The 17,685-nt window shown below is 43.6% G+C and overlaps 1 protein-coding gene across 2 annotated transcripts in view; it reads right to left on the reverse strand.

The window, feature by feature from the left end:
- The window catches only part of LOC120054792 (transducin-like enhancer protein 4), a 75,689-nt gene extending 58,895 nt beyond the window's left edge, over window positions 1–16,794 (reverse strand). For both annotated transcript variants that reach the window (XM_039002417.1, XM_039002416.1), the window contains exon 1: window positions 16,075–16,794. In XM_039002417.1, coding sequence (XP_038858345.1) covers window positions 16,075–16,098 — 24 coding nt within the window. In that variant the 5' untranslated portion in view covers window positions 16,099–16,794. The remainder of the gene's footprint in view (window positions 1–16,074) is intronic.
- Window positions 16,795–17,685: the final 891 nt, after the last annotated feature.

Consider the following 17,685-nt stretch of genomic DNA (forward strand, 5'->3'; position numbering starts at 1 on the left):
CTGCACCTCAGACTTCAAGTAACAGACACATCTCAACATCAACTGTTCAGAAGAGACTGTGTGAATCAGGCCTTCATGGTTGAATTGCTGCAAAGAAGAGACTTGCTTAGGTAAAGGAACACGAGCAATGGACATTAGACCAATGGAAATTTGGTCTGATGAGTCCATATTTGAGATTTTTGGTTCCACACCTCTGTCTTTGTGAGACGCAGAGTATGTGAACGGATGATCTTCGCATGAGGGGTTCCCACTGTGAAGCATGGAGGAGGAGGTATGATGTTGTGGGGGTGCTTTGCTGGTGACACTGTCTGTGATTTATTTAGAATTCAAGGCACACTTAACCAGCATGGCTTCCACAGCATTCTGCAGCGATACACCATCCCATCTGGTTTGTGCTTAGTGGGACTATCATTTGTTTTTCAACAGGACAATGACTCAACACACCTCCAGGCTGTGTAAGGGCTATTTGACCAAGAAGGAGAGTGATGGAGTGCTGCATCAGATGATCTGGCCTCCACAATCACCCAACCTCAACCCAATTGAGATGGTTTGGAATGAGTTGGACCACAGAGTGAAGGAAAAGCAGCCAACAAGTGCTCAGCATATGTGGGAACTCCTTCAAGACTGTTGGAAAAGCATTCCAGGTGAAGCTGGTTGAAAGAATGCCAAGAGTTAACACTTTTTTGGTTACTACGTGATTCCATATGTGTTATTTCCTAGTTGTGATGTCTTCACTATTATTCTACAATGTAGAAAATAATAAAAATAAAGAAAAAGCCTTAGATGAGTAGGTGTGTCTAAACCTTTGACTGGTACTGTGCATATGTGTACACTTGTACTAAATGGGGCTGCACACAACAAGCCTGGGACAATGCCGGACACACACACACACACACACACACACACACACACACACACACACACACACACACACACACAGAACTGAGGTTAGGCAGACGATGAGTGCCACTGCTCAGTGTTATTTAACCACATGCTCCAGGTCAGTGGTGCAGGCTGCTTACCTCACACTCCCGACCTCACTTTAGTCTGCACCACTTTGTCAATCTCTCTCTCCCTCCTCTCATTCTCTCACTCCATCTTTCTTTCTCACCACACCCACCCCTGAGAGCCAATACCAGACCTCTCCCCTTTGCCTTCCTCAGCTCCACCTCTTTCCTCCCCCTTTCTTTCCTCTCTTCCCACACCATAGGATGCGCGTCCCGGCCGTCCAGAGGCTAGCTAGGCTAGGTGGCTAAAAGATTGGCGGTTTCAGTAGGAGCTTAATTAGTCTAGACAAGGAAAATTCAATTAAATTTCAATTAGGCTAGCGGTGGAGGTCAGACACTCTGTGGGCTTTTCAGTAATTAAGCTGCGGGCTGAGCAGCTAGCCTAGTGCTGTGGCTGGGTGTCGGCTGGCTGGACAGACAGGCTTAACTCAGTACACAACCCCTAAGGGGGAGGGGGAAGAGGCGGCTGCTGACGAATCCCCACTGACCTTGATTCACATCACACTGGTCTGACACACACATGCAGGGGCGGGGCGGGAGATAGAGAAGAGATGGCATATCTCCCTACTGCACTCTACCAAACCGTCTGACTAGACAGTGGACCACCACAAACTACAGTCCAGACTGACCACTGTCCATTTTACATAAGCCCTCACTCACAATAACACATTCCTCAAAGTGAGTCAGGTTTTCTGTATGGGTCAGATTGTGGTTGTGGTTGACTCAGACAGAGAGAGACATGACTATAGACCCAGTGTGGTCTGTTCTCAGAGCTCAGGGCCCTCCGTGACTGGTCCTGGATGAGCTGTGAGTTTGGGGTTTGGCCTGGCATATGACAGATGGCAGCTCAGACAGAGGGGGGGCTGGGAGGGACCGTGATGTCGCCAACACACAGCCAGGGGAATACTAGACTCCTAAAAAGGTTTTTCAGCTGTTCCCAATAGCAGAACCCTTTGAAGAACCCTTATTGGTTCCAGGTAGAACCCTTTCCACAGAGTAGAACCCCTTCTCCTATGGGGAACGCCAAATAACCTGTTTTTCTAAGAGTGTGTGTGTGTGGGGGGCGTACACGGGACTCTCATCTCAGTGTGGCTCTGTTTGGCCCTGGTGGTGTCAGACAGCATGGGGGATCCTGAAACCTCAAACTGATCGGGTTAATCTAGGAGAGGAGGGAAGGGAGGGGGAAAACAGACAGGCCAGCTATGTGGGACATCAGCAGTCAATCACAATTTAGAGGATCCAGAGCAGAGCTGGAGCAGGGCGAGCCGAAAATTAGGAAGGATTATCTATGAGTGTGTGTGTGTGGGGGGGGGCGAGGGGAGAGACTGGGCCAAGAGATCACATAACAGTACAGAGCCAGAAGCCGGGCCACAGCCCTCCTTCCCCCTCATCTGTCTATCAATCACTGGGGGAAACATTCAATTTAGGCTGGTGTTTCTGAGCTGGCAGCCGCAGCATGGGAGGTAGGGAAACAGATGCGGGTCTGGGACTGATCAGGACTGCAGAGCTTCTCTCTGCTCTATGGCACACTTTCTGTTCTGCCGCCCGCTTCCTCTCTCTTTGCCTATCCTTCTAACCTTCCCTTCCTCTCTATCGCTCTCGCTTTCCATCTCTATGTCTTTCTCACTCCGTCTCAGGAGAGAGACATTCTGAGGGGCATGAAATAATCATGAGCTGGTGAAATATTTAGGGTAAAGGCACATGAATAGATGAAGAGTACCAAGTGTAGGAGGGAAGTGTTAATATGATCCCAGATGTAGGGGATATGTGTGTGCGTGTTCTCGTCAGTGGCGGTTCTAGCTTGTATGGTGGTGGTGTGCAGACTGGTTTTATATTATTCTTAACGATTTCGCACAAACCAGAAAAAAATGCAACAATATGTCTGTGAAACTATATATTCACAGTACTATGAATGAATTTTGGTTTATTTGGTAGCATTTCATAGTGTGACTGATTTTACTAATTGCATTAGTACTGTACAAAGTTAGAGGTGCGCTATTTGATAGATTCCCCCACTCCCCCTACCTCGGGCTTCCAGTGGGGAGCCCTGAGGTCAACCTACCTCCGCCCCCTCCCCATCTCGTACTTCTGAGTGGGAGATCTTCCCAGGCAGTAGCCTGCCTAGCTCACAAAACTAGAATCAGGGCTCCCGCTCCAACAAGGTTAATTGACCTAGAGTCCCACACGGTGACATGATATCATTGACGTGACGTGCAAATGAGCGATAGAAAACCGATCACGCAAATGTCACCACTCAGAATTTTTTGGTGCGGGCGCCCCGTGCCGCCACGTGCCGCCAGCCCTATACCTAAATCTGCCACTGGTTCTCGTTCTCTTTTCACCTCTGGCCCTGTACCTCATTGCCTATAGCCACACTCAGAGCAGTAACTCACCTCTCTCTCTCTCTCTCTCTCTCTCTCTCTCTCTCTCTCTCTCTCTCTCTCTCTCTCTCGCTCTCTCTCTCTCTCTCTCTCTCTCTCTCTCTCTCTCTCTCTCTCTCTCTCTCTCTCTCTCTCTCTCTCTCTCTCTCTCTCTCTCTCTCTCTCTCTCTCTCTCTCTCTCTCTCTCTCTCTCTCTCTCTCAATTAAAGTTAAATAAATAATCAAAAATCAACAGTAAACATTATACAAGTTTCAAAGGAATAGACACATTTAAAATGTCATTATGGCTATGTACAGTGTTATAATGATGTGCAAATAGTTAAAGTGCAAAAGGGAAAACAAAAAAAACATAAATATGGGTTGTATTTACAATGGTATTTGTTCGTCACTGGTTGCCCTTTTCTTGTGCTGTGATGGCACACTGTGGTATTTTACCCAATAGATTTATGGAATTCTTTGTGGGTCTGTGTAATCTGATGGAAATATGTGTCTCGAATATGGTCATACATTTGGCAAGAGGTTAGGAAGTGCAGCTCAGTTTCCACCTAATTTTGTGGGCAGTGTGCACATAGCCTGTTTTCTCTTGAGAGCAAGGTCTGCCTATGGTGGCCTCTCTCAATAACAAGGTCATGCTTACTGAGTCGTTACATAGTCAAAGCTTTCCTTCATTTTGGGTCAGTCACAATGGTTGGGTATTCTGCCAATGTGTGCTTTCTGTTTAGGGGCAAATAGCAGTCCAGTTTGCTCTGTTATTTTTGTTGTAAATTCTTTCCAATGTGTAAAGTAATTATCTTTTTGTTTTCTCATTATTTGATTGGGTCTAATTGCTGTCCTGGGGATCTGTAGGGTCTGTTTGTAAACAGAGCCCCAGGATCAGCTTGCTTAGGGGACTCTTCTCTAGGTTAAGCTGTCTATAGGTGATGGCTTTGTTATAGAAGGTCTCTCTCTCTCTCTCTCTCTCTCTCTCTCTCTCTCTCTCTCTCTCTCTCTCTCTCTCTCTCTCTCTCTCTCTCTCTCTCTCTCTCTCTCTCTCTCTCTCTCTCTCTCTCTCTCTCTCTCTCTCTCTCTCTCTCTCTCTACACTGCAGGAGTTCTAGAGCTCTGATAGCATCCAATTGGTCTGGGTCTGTCTGACTGATAGCAGGCTCAGGGCTCTCCAGGAGGCAAGGCTTTGTAGGGACTAGGGCTGGCTGGGGTAGGGGGGCGGATCACACCCACCAAAGCCCTAAGACAGACACACACCTCTTTCGATTCCCCACATTTCCAGGCAAGCAGCATCTTAGTTGGAGCGGAGCCCTCATTTAACGCTTGAAGGTTTTGATACCAGGGCACTAGCCAGGCTGCCAGTCAGTCACAATACAAAACCATTTGGAGATGGTGGCTCTCCATTGTGGTGAGAGGCAAAAGCCTCCGCCATCCAATTCTGGATTATAAATGGAGGGATTGGCGGTGAAAAGAGGGTTTGGAGTGGTTCCAAACCATAGTCAGATCAGTTATTTTTATAAAAACCAACAAGGGCCTTGACTGAGGAGAGAATGAGTGTTGAGATTGCAGAACAGAGAACAGTTAATCTGGATTGATGTGTTCATAATTGATTTAGAACCTGTTTGCTATCTGGAGAGAAAAAAATCAGGTAACAGTATGAATGAAGAAGACGTATGTACAGTACCAGTACCAGGATGTACATTACCAGTCAAATGTTTGGACACACCTACTCATTCAAGGGTTTTTCTTTATTTTTACTATTTTCTACATTGTAGAATAATAGTGAAGACATCAAAACATTGAAATAACACATATGGAATCATGTAGTAACCAAAAAAGTGTTAAACAAATCAAAATAGATTTTATATTTAAAATTCCTCAAAGGAGCCACTTTTTGCCTTGATGACAGCTTTGCAAAGTCTGGGCATTTTCTCAACCAGCTTCACCTGGAATGCTTTTCCAACAGGCTTGAAGGATTTCCCACATATGCTGGGCACTTGTTGGCTGCTTTTCCTTCACACTGTGGTCCAACTCATCCCAAACCATCTCAATTGGGTTGAGGTTGGGTGATTGTTGAGGCCAGGTCATCTGATGCAGCACTCCATCACTCTCCTTCTTGGTCAAATAGCCTTTACACAGCCTGGAGGTGTGTTGGGTCATTGTCCTGTTGAAAAACAAATGATAGTCCCACTAAGCGCAAACCAGATGGGATGGCATATCGCTGCAGAATACTGTGGAAGCCATGCTGGTTAAGTGTGCCTTGAATTCTAAATAAATCACAGACTGTGTCACCAGTAAAGCACCCCCACACCATCACACCTCCTCCTCCATGCTTCACAGTGGGAACCACACATGCAGAGATCATCTGTTCACCTACTCTGCGTCTCACAAAGACACAGTGGTTGGAATTTAAAAAAATTGCACATTTAGACTCATCAGATCAAAGGACAGATTTCCACTGGTCTAATGTCCATTGCTCGTGTTTCTTGGCCCAAGTAAGTCTCTTCTTACTACTTGTGTCCTTTAGTAGTGGTTTCTTTGCAGGAATTCGACCATGAAGGCCTGATTCACGCAATCTCCTCTGAATAGATGATGTTGAGATGTGTCTGTTACTTGAACTCTGTGAAGCATTTATTTGGGCTAAAATGTCTGAGGTTGTAACTCTAATGAACTTATCCTCTGCAGCAGAGGTAACTCTGGGTCTTCTTTTCCTGTTGCGGTCCTCATGAGAGCCAGTTTCATCATAGCGCTTGATGGTTTTTGCGACTGCACATGAAGAAACTTTCAAAGTTATTGAAATTTTCCGAACTGACTGACCTTCATGTTTTAAAGTAATGATGGACTGTCATTTCTCTTTGGTTATTTGAGCTGTTCTTGCCATAAAATGGACTTGGTCTTTTACCAAATAGGGCTATCTTCTGTATACCACCCCTATCTTTTCAAAACACAACTGATTGGTTCAAACGCATTAAGAAGGAAATCAATTCCACAAATTAACTTTTAACAAGGCACATCTGTTAATTGAAATGCATTCCAGGTAACTACCTCATGAAGCTGGTTTAGAGAATGCCAAGAGTGTGCAAAGCTGTCATCAAGGCAAAGAGTGGCTACTTTGAAGAATCTCAAATATAAAATATATTTTGATTTGTTGAACAATGTTTTGGTTACTACATGATTCGATATGTGTTATTTCATAGTTTTGATGTCTTCACCATTATTCTACAACGTAGAAAATAGTAAAAAATAAAGAAAAACCTTGGAATGAGTAGGTGTGTCCAAACTTTTGACTGGTACTCTACATGTATTTCATTAGGGTATGGATGTACAAACAGAAAAACAAGCCCCACAATACAGATATGTCCAGAGGAAAACAGGCGACCTACACAACAGCGAGACAGAGTTAACACACGCACGCCACCGTGCGACCTACCCTCATTAAGGGAACATATGTGATTTGTGCGTTGGTTTGTTTAATTGGCTGTTACCTTTAGAGGTCTAGAAGAGTGAGGACAGACCCAGTACAAACAGGACCCAGCTATAGTATTAATACGGGCCTAAAGTCCAGGAGACACACAAGGCCAGATTTACTAGGGAGGTGAGAGATTACTAATAGTTAAAAGCACAGTTTGTGAAAAGCTACTTTCTGCAGACTCTGAATAGTCATGGGGAGTATGAACTGTTCCGTTGCCTCTCCACTCCAGTTCTGCCAAAGAACAGAATGCACAGTTGCATACACACGCACACACATGCCTGCACGCATACACACAGTGCCAGGCAGTGCTGCAACATGGCAATGGCACCCAGGTGGAGCAGTAAGTAGGCTCTCTGTCCCTGCCACATACACACACAGACAGATACAGACTCAGACACACACATACACGCTGCCCCTGTCTGCCTGCGGTAAGTTCCCTCTTGTGCGGGTCTGCTCCCATCAGATCAGGATCAGTCTAGGGCCAGATCAACTCTCTCCAGACAACTTCTATCACAACACTGTCTGTGGGGGGGCGTTCACAGTCAACACACACACACACACACACACACACACACACACACACACACACACACACACACACACACACACACACACACACACACACACACACACACACACACACACACACACACACACACACACACACACACACACACACATTCTCTGTCTAAGCAAGCAGGAGCTGATGTCCTCCACCAAAGCCTGCACCATCAAACAACCAAAATATGTAAACTACAAAGATGTGTTTAACATCACATAATACCATGTTATATTTAAGTCCATGCTGTGAATCCCTACAGGTAAAGACAAAGTGGTCACTAGTCAGTGGATGTAAGGGGAGTGAGGTAAGTTGAGACAAAGTTTTATGAAGAGGTCACCATTTCATCAAGTCTTTGACGGAAGAAACCACATGGGAAAAGTGGTAAGGTCCCCAAAAATGTTTTCATAAAGTCAGATTAATTATTGGGTTATAGGTTTCATGATGCCTGTATCTAAACCAAAGTAGATAGTTTTAAGATTGTTTTGTACTTCAATTGGGGTCTCTATAAGCTACAATATGAGGTCCTAAAACTAGCATGAAAGTGCATCCTTGTAGCTGTGTGGGCTAATTTAGCCAATGGCCACCATATCCCACAGAAATTATGATTACATTTTGACAGTTTTATGCATAATATACATAGTGTTTTTGCAATGTGTCATGCATATGAACTCAAGATAGTGAACTTTTATTGTTATACAGAGCAGACATCATCATGCCTTGTGTATACAAACGTTAAAAAAGCGGGGGTCTAGCACCCCTTGAGGTTCTTGAGAGAGGAGCCAAGGGTGAGCCAAGGATGTGAGAGAAGGGAATAAGTCCATTTGAGCAGCAGCAAGGGATAAACAAATTGACTATGACACTGAAGAGGTACATTGACAAAAAAGAAAACAAACATGTATGTACCTGTGCGAAAGAGAGCCTATGACAGAGTAGAAGAGGTACACGAGTCTAAGCTTGCTAAACATATCAAGAATGGTGCGGGCCAGTTTCATGGGCTTAGTAGCATCAAATGCAGAGAACTTGCCTATGAATTGGCAAATCAAAACAACATCCCTGTCCCAGTCTACTGGTCAAAAAATGTAAGGGTATGTGATATTGAACAGAGCAATCTATATCTGAATGCAGACATACGTTTAAGATACACTGAGTGCACTAAATATTAGGAACACCTTCCTAATATTGAGTTGCACCCCCTTTTGCCCTCAGAACAGCCTCAATTCGTCAGGTCAAATCAAATTTTATTTGTCACATGCTCCGAATACAGGTCTAGACCTTTACCGTGAAATGTTTACTAAGAAGCCCTTAACCAACAATGCAGTTCAAGAAAGAGTTAAGAAAATATTTAATAAATAAACTAAAGTAAAAATAGTAAATAAATAAATAAAAAAGTAACACAATAAAAATAACAAGGCTATATACAGGAGATTCCGGTACCAAGTCAATGTGTGGGGGTATAGGTTAGTAGAATTATTTTGTACATGTAGGTATGGTTAAAGTGTCTATGCATAGATAATAAACAGCGAGTAGCAGTAGTGTAAAAACAAAGGGGGGGGGGGGGTCAATGTAAATAGTCTGGGTGGCCATTTGATGAATTGTTCAGCAGTCTTATGGCTTGGGGGTAGAAGCTGTTCAGCAGTCTTATGGCTTGGGGGTAGAAGCTGTTCAGCAGTCTTATGGCTTGGGGGTAGAAGCTGTTCAGCAGTCTTATGGCTTGGGGGTAGAAGCTGTTCAGCAGTCTTATGGCTTGGGGGTAGAAGCTGTTCAGCAGTCTTATGGCTTGGGGGTAGAAGCTGTTCAGCAGTCTTATGGCTTGGGGGTAGAAGCTGTTCAGCAGTCTTATGGCTTGGGGGTAGAAGCTGTTCAGCAGTCTTATGGCTTGGGGGTAGAAGCTGTTCAGCAGTCTTATGGCTTGGGGGTAGAAGCTGTTCAGCAGTCTTATGGCTTGGGGGTAGAAGCTGTTCAGCAGTCTTATGGCTTGGGGGTAGAAGCTGTTCAGCAGTCTTATGGCTTGGGGGTAGAAGCTGTTCAGCAGTCTTATGGCTTGGGGGTAGAAGCTGTTCAGCAGTCTTATGGCTTGGGGGTAGAAGCTGTTGACCTCTACGGGATCTGTGTCCCTAAACCGGGGCGTTGTTGCTAACGTGCGCTAATGTGACTAGAATGACGTTGTAAGTAACAGCAGACTTTCCACGACTTTCATAGACATGTCTTTAAGAAAGCTTAAATTCTTGTGTCCAGTTTACAGTAGCTTTTAGAGTGAAAAAAATACCATGCTATTGTTTGAGGAGAGTGCACAACATCAAAACACTTTTATCACGGCAACTGGTTTGATACATTCACCTCTGAAGGTAAATAATGTACTTACATTCAGTAATCTTGCTCTGATTTGTCATCCTGAGGGTCCCAGAGATGAAATATAGCATAGTTTTGTTTTATAAAATCCATTTTTATATTCAAATGTAGGAACTGGGTTCTACAGTTTGAACCTCTGCTGTCTCTGGCTCCACAACCACCCCGCATGGCCATCTAGATGTGTGAAGGTTAGGTTTTTTTTCTGTAGGGAAGCTAATTATCCATCATGTATGACATTCCTGGATGTGTGTGAACTAAATTTTTATTACCATAGCATTTTTGTATGTTCTCTATAGTAATGTACTTGAAAATGTATCAATTGACCAATTCAGCACATTTGGGCAAACTCCTGGCAGACTTGTTACAAAATGTAGTGTAGTAATGTAATGCTTCACTGGATCTGTTGCCCAAACTTAAATTACACCAAGACTTCTATCTGGATATATGGCCTTTCTCTTGCATTTCAAAGATGATGGAACAACAACAAAAAATGTAAAACACATGTTTTATCTTTTACCAGGTGTTATATTCTCCTACATTAATTTCAGCGTTTCCTTTCAAATATGGTATCAAGAATATGCATATCCTTGCTTCAGGTCCTGAGCTACAGGCAGTTAGATTTGTGTATGTAATTTTAGGCGGAAATTTAAAAAAAGGGTTCGATCTTTGGAGCCTTTTGGTCCTAGACTTGGTGCTCTGGTACCACTTGCCGTGCGATAGCAGAGAGAACAGTCTATGACTTGGGTGACTGGAGTCTTTGACAATTTTTTGGGCCTTCCTCTGACAGTGCTTAGTATATACAGTGGGGAGAACAAGTATTTGATACACTGCCAATTTTGCAGGTTTTCCTACTTACAAAGCATGTAGAGGTCTGTAATTTTTTATCATAGGTACACTTCAACTGTGAGAGACGGAATCCAGAAACAAAAATCCAAAAATCCAGAAAATCACATTGTATGATTTTTAAGTAATTAATTGGCAGGAAGCTTGGCCCCAGTGATGTACTGGGCCATTCGCACTACCCTCTGTAGCGCCTTACGGTCGGATGTCGAGCAGTTGCCATACCAGGCGGTGATGCAACCGGTCAGGATGCTCTCGAGGGTGCAGCTGTAGAACTTTTTGAGGTTCTGGGGACCCATGCCAAATATTTTCAGTCTCCTGAGGGGGAAAAGGTGTTGTCGTGCCCTCTTCATGACTTTCTTGGTGTGTTTGGACCATGATAGTTTGTTGGTGATGTGGACACCAAGGAACTTGAAACTCTCAACCCGCTCCACTGCAGCCCCATCGATGTGAGTGGGGGCATCATGCTCGGCCCTCCCTTTCCTGTAGTTCCATTTGATTTCAATCCCCTTTCAAACGCATCCCTTTTGATTTGAACGAAACTTTCCATACATTTTGCCCATGGTAGAAAAGGTCAGAAAGTGACTTTTTGAACTGAATGCCAAAACATTTAGGAGATCGAGGTGCTCAAAGTTGACCCGTTTTGCATTCACCACCATGGACAGCTTCATCACGGGAAAAGATAAACAGTTGAGCTTGATTTTATTTAAAAGCTTACAAACAAGTTTGTCAAACTATTTTCTAATTTATTGAAAAGCTTTTTATTAAATAAAAACTGTAATTTTCTAACCTTTATAACGTAAATGATTAAAAAAACAATGTCAGATTTTCTTCATCTTCTCAAATGTTTTAGCTTAGACCTTATTTTACATAATCTGAGGTGATTGTGCAACATACTGAATACAGGGTGAGTGTCATTTCAATCATACTGTAGAAATAATTCCTAGAATGGACATATCCCTTCAGAACACTAATTAAGCTGGTACATCATTGAAATGTAATTTTAACTTACAATTACTACCACAAAGATAGCTGCCGGTCAACCCACTGTCGAATGTCAACTTAAATGGAAATGTCTATTCTATTATCTATAGTTCGATGATTTCAATAGGTTACCTGTGGAATATTAACAGTTTGATTTCAAACAACTGATATTCCAATTAAAGTCAACATTCTCTAATGTGTGAACTTCCAACCATCTTTGTGCTACCATTTGAAAGCTTACATTTAAATGTTATTCCCATTTTAGTACATTTATCAGCCAAAACATATCCACATTTTTGTATCTTTTTTTTTTATACACGTTTTAAGATAATTGACCTTAAAGGTAAAACAATTATGAAGACATGGATGTATCTTGGTCATTTAGAAGGCACTTTTATCCAAATCGATTCACAGTAAGTGCATTCATCTTAAGATACTGTAGCTAGTTGAGACAACCACATATCACAATCGTAGTAAGTACCATTTTTCCTCAATACAGAAATTATCGGCAAAGTCAGTGCCAGTAGGAAAAGACAGGGTGCAAGTTTTATTTTTGGGCACCTCTATCTCCTAAATGTTTTGGTATTCAGGTCCAAAAAGTTTGTTTCTGAACCCTTCTACCATGGGAAAATATGTATACTGTAGGTTTCGTTCAAATCTAAAGGGGTGATGTCAAAACAATTTTGAAATCAAATGGAACGACCCTAGTCCCTAAAATGACTAAACCTAAACTAAAGTTGTCCAGAATTTTAGTCGACTGACAATAACAAACTAAGAATGATGGAATTACTAAAATGTGACTAAAATGCTAACCACACCGCTCGCATCGTGTACGCGAGCATTGCTAAATAAATGTACACCTACATGTTATTCAATCATTGCACACACACTGCTCTTGGGCGTCAGCGAGTGTCTGCATGGCCAGGCGCTAAAATATGAATTGGTTCTATTTGTGACGCTCAACGCGCTGCAAGTCCGGCCTCTCCCATCTCCTCATTGGTTTTTAGGAGCATATACCCACATGGGTGATTGAAAGATGAACTTAGGTCCACACTCTGGTAGGTTGTAGTAATGCTATAAAGTTGGTTGCCAACCACCATATAAAGTCCAAAGAAGAAAAAGAAGCCTTAAGGAAGGAGGAGAGATGACGAGAAACAGATTTGGTTGATCGTTTTATCTGTGGTTAATTGTCGGAGTTGAGGACCTTGTGCATTTCAGGTAAAATAACAACCCAATGTTAATAGCTAGCTAGATTGCCATAAATGTTCAATGCTTTTTGACCTGTCCCCAAATTAATAACCTGTGTGTCCTGATTGCTTCTGGTGTGGGTGAACAAAATCAACGTGCGCACGATGGTGTGCGTCCGGTTTGGTCAGCATGTAAGACTAAAATGTATTTTAGTCATAAAGACTAACTCTAAAATAGCTGCCAAAATTAACATTGATGTAATGTATCCAGATAGTCATGTCCAGTGAGTCTGATGTTATACTTATCTGGACATTAATGTGTTCATTGATCAAATCAAAATTGTAATCGTCACATTCTTCGTAACAGTTAAATGCATACTCACGGCTCTCCCCAACAATGCAGAGAGGAAGAAAATAGAGAAATAATAGAAAAGTAAAACATGTAATTACTATATTACTGTATTACTGTATTACTATTATAGTAATAATAGATACACAATGAGTAACAATAACTTGGCTATATACAAGGGGTACCAGTATCGAGTCGACGTGCATGGGTATGAGGTAATTGAGGTAGATATGTACGTATAACTAGGAATAAAGTGACAGATACTAAACAGTAGCAACCCAAAAAGTTTGTTTAAAAAGGTTCAATGCAGATACTGTAGTCTGGGTAGCTATTTCGTTAACTATTTAACTAACTATTTAGCAGTCTTTATGGCTTGGGGGTAGAAGCTGTTCAGGGTCCTGTTGGTTCCAGATTTGGTGCATCAGTACCACTTGCCCTGCAGTAGCAGAGAAAACAGTCTATGACTTGGGTGGCTGGAGTCTGACAATTTTTAGGACCTTCCTCCGACACCACCTGGTATAGAGGTCCTGGATGGCAGGGTGCTCAGTGATGCAGCCAGTCAAGATGCTCTCAATGGTGCAACTGTATAACTTCGAGAATCTGAGGGCCCATGCCAAATCTTTTCAGTCTCCTGAGGGGGAAGAGACGTTGTCGTTCCCGCTTCATGAATGTGTTGGTGTGTTTGGACCATGATAGATCCGTAGTGATGTAGACACCGAGGAACTTGAAGCTCTAGACACGCTCCACTACAGCCCCGTCAATGTGAATGTGGACATGCTCAGCCCTCCGTTTCCTGTAGTCCACGATCAGCTCCATTGTCTTGCTGACGTTGAGGGATAGGTTGTTGTCCTGGCACCACACTGCCAGGTCTCTGACCTCCTCCCTATAGGCTGTCTCATCATCGTTGGTGATCAGGTCTACTACCATCGGGTTGTCGGCAAATTTAATGTTGAGGGTCAGCGTGGCGGATGGGTTGTTGCCTACCCTCCCCACCTGGGGGCATCCTGTCAGGAAGTCCAGCATCCAGTTTCAGAGGGAGGTGTTCAATCCAAGGGTCCTTATATTAGTGATGAGCTTGGAAGGCACTATGGTGTTGAACCCTGAGCTGTAGTCAATGAACAGCATTCTCACGTAGGTGTTCCTTTTGTCCAAGTGGGAAAGGGCAGTGTGGACTGCAATAGAGATTGCGTCATCTGTGGATCTGTTGGGGCGGTATGCAAATTGGAGTGGGTCCAGGGTGTCTGAGATGTTGGAGTTGATGTAAGTCATGACCAGCCTTTCAAAGCCTTTCATGGCTACAGATGTGAGTGCTACGGGGCGATAGTCATTTAGACAGGTTACCTTGGCGTTCTTGGGCACAGGGACTATGGTGATCTGCTTGAAACATGTAGGTATTACAGACTGGGTCAGGGAGAGGTTGAAAATGTCAGTGAAGACACTTGCCAGCTGATCAGTGCATGCTCTGAGTATGCGTCCTGGTAATCCGTCTGGCCCTGCGGCCTTGGGAATTTGAACCTGTTTAAAGGTCTTACTCACGTCAGCTACGGAGAGCGTGATTACACAGTCGTCCGGAACAGCTGGTGCTCTCACGCATGGTTCAGTGTTGCTTCCCTCGAAGAGAGCATAGAAGGCATTTAGCTCATATGGTAGGCTCAAGTCACTGGGTAACTTGCGGCTGGGTTTCCCTTTGTAATTCGTGATAGTTTGCAAATAAATAAATATGAATACATTGATTCATAAGACATTAGTATAACAAGGTGAGCACCCACCCACCCACGCACACACACACACACACACACACACACACACACACACACACACACACACACACACACACACACACACACACACACACACACACACACACACACACACACACGTGTTCATTGCACCCTCCCACCTTCTCTGTGCTGTAGATCCCATTACACCAGCAGGCAGCAGAAGTAAGTTCCAATGGCAGCAGAAGTATGTATTGATCTGTTAGATTTGGCTCAATCTGGGACTGAACTTTATCACAAACACTGTTCAACTCTGAACAAAACCTCTGATGTGACAAAAGAGAGAACAGATTGAGTATTGAGCTATTTCCAGTGTGATCTCCTATTCATTTCAATTTCTAATTCACAATGCCTTTGTTTTCTCTCAATCTTGCTTCCATTCTATTCCACTTATTTGCATTCTGTCTGTGATTATAAGTGATTTCACATGCCCCCTCTTCTGAAAATGTCATCCATAATTCTCTGTGGTTGCAGGCTGAAAATGGAGTGTCCACTGACCCATTTGCCACAGATACAAAGAAACAGACAACACATCTGATTATAGCGACTAGACCTCATGTCTGTATATGTCTCTCTCTGTGTCTGTCTCTCTCGCATGTGTGGTCAAACCCACCCCCTCTTCCAGCTCCATCCTTCAGTCCCCAACACTATAGTAATGAAGGGAGGGATGGAGGGAGGAAGGGAGAGGAATACATATCCCTCTGCCTTATAACACGCTATTCCTGGACACATAAACAAATATACCACACACACACACACAGGACAGACAAACACACACACACTAGAGTAAAGTGGGAGTCAGCTATACCACCCAAACAACTACCTCTCAACTTGCTCTCAACAGCAGGTGACAGGGGATAGACAGTGGAGGGTAGGAGGTTGTATGTGTGTGTGTGTGTGTGTGTGTGTGTGTGTGTGTGTGTGTGTGTGTGTGTGTGTGTGTGTGTGTGTGTGTGTGTGTGTGTGTGTGTGTGTGTGTGTGTGTGTGTGTGTGTGTGTGTGTGTGTGTGTGTGTGTGTGTGTGTGGTTTGTGTGTGTGTGCGCATGTGTGACTGCATATGTGTGTGTGTGTGTTAGAAGGAATCTCTTTAAGCACCATAACTGTTCCATGTCACTGTCCCTCTCAGTGCAGTCTCTGACCTTGTTACTGAGCAGTATTCAGATAGAGAGGTGTCACTTACCGGATGCCTGCCCTGAGGGTACATGGTCCCAGGAGAGGAGATGCTCACGGTCTGTTTGATGGCCAGGTCAGAGCCCGTCCCCTGGCCCTCCACTCCTCTACCCTCAACCAGGAACACAGCTTAGTCCAGATCTCTCCCCCTGCTCTGGTCTGGGCTCAGGCAAGGCTGGAAAGAGTAGTCCTCACTCCTGCCCAGTCCTGCTTTTTTCTCTTCTTTCTATTCCTCTCTGTCTCTCCAACACGGGAACCTGTCGACACAGCTGGGAGAGCTCAGTCCGTCAGTGCATCCTACAAGTCTCACGGTAAAACGGATCCCCAAACTCCTTTTCCTTCTTTCCGTCTCCTCGGTGTAACCAAAGTCACACTCTCGTTTCCCTCTGACTCTCTCGCTCTGTGATCAGTTAGAGTCCACGCGCACTGACATGGCAGTGAAACTCGAGCGTTACACCTAAGTACCCCCCCTTCCCTGTTCCTTCACCAACAAGATACAAACACTACACTCCACTCCTCCATCCAAATACACCAACAATCTACAGTAACTCCCCTCTTCTTCTTATAGGAGAGCACAGAACCCGAAACTGAAGGGTTGGCTTGTCAGTTGGAATAGAAAAGAAAAAGAAGAGGGAGAAAAAACAGTGAGAGAGAGAGCTTTGTTTTTAATCTAAATCTGAAGGGAAAAAAAACACAGGAAAGCAGGAAAGAACAGCAGGTCACTAGAAGATCCAGCAGGCTTTTCAGCAGCGAGCCCTAGACTGTAATATATTGTGCCTGTTGGCTTCAACACAAACACAACAGCATGCTAAAGCTCTACTTAAGGTGGAGCGGCCGAGATAGAGACACAGACACTGAGATAGCTAGAGATACCCTTTCAATTGTGGTCAGATGGACAAAGCAATCAGCCATGCACAAAGGGACAGGCACAGAGACACACATCCTCACACACTATTGTTACAAATATGAGTGCACACACATAAATAAAACACTTAGACAAACACAAAAACGCACACAAATACAGATAATTAGTCATTCTGAGAAGATAAAAGACCTGTCTGTATTCTAGGTCGCACACACAAACAGAAACACACACATATTATAAATACATCAGATGTAAATAACAACATCTTGAGACATTTGAATATTGTAGTGGTTATTTCTGCCCAGACCTGTTTGTTAAAGGGTATTATTTCCATAAGTAAGTAATCCCACCATTTGGCTATAGGCTAGATGAGTTTACCGAGGGCGGCTTCGCTGTTGAACTTGATCAACCAGGAATTAATCCCTTACGATTGAACATCCCACTCTCATGGCTTCCAAGACTCGTACAAGGAAAGAACACACAGGCAGACAGACACGCACACACACTCATCTCTTACGGCATCTTGAAAAAGAGGTCACCTAACAAGTAAAGCTCTTTTCATTTTTACACAACTGAAGTTTACAATAACTAAGGCATTTGATACACTAAAGCTCACAATAATAGGTTAATAAACACACCTGGAACTCAGATAGCCTAACTGTGCTGCACATCAATACTTCTCTCTTACAATCAGTAAGTAGTGTTATTCATATCCCTATTAACCCTCACACCCCTCTCTCAATCTTTATTCATCCA

The sequence above is a fragment of the Salvelinus namaycush genome, chromosome 10, assembly GCF_016432855.1.
Source record: "Salvelinus namaycush isolate Seneca chromosome 10, SaNama_1.0, whole genome shotgun sequence".
Classification (NCBI taxonomy): domain Eukaryota; kingdom Metazoa; phylum Chordata; class Actinopteri; order Salmoniformes; family Salmonidae; genus Salvelinus; species Salvelinus namaycush.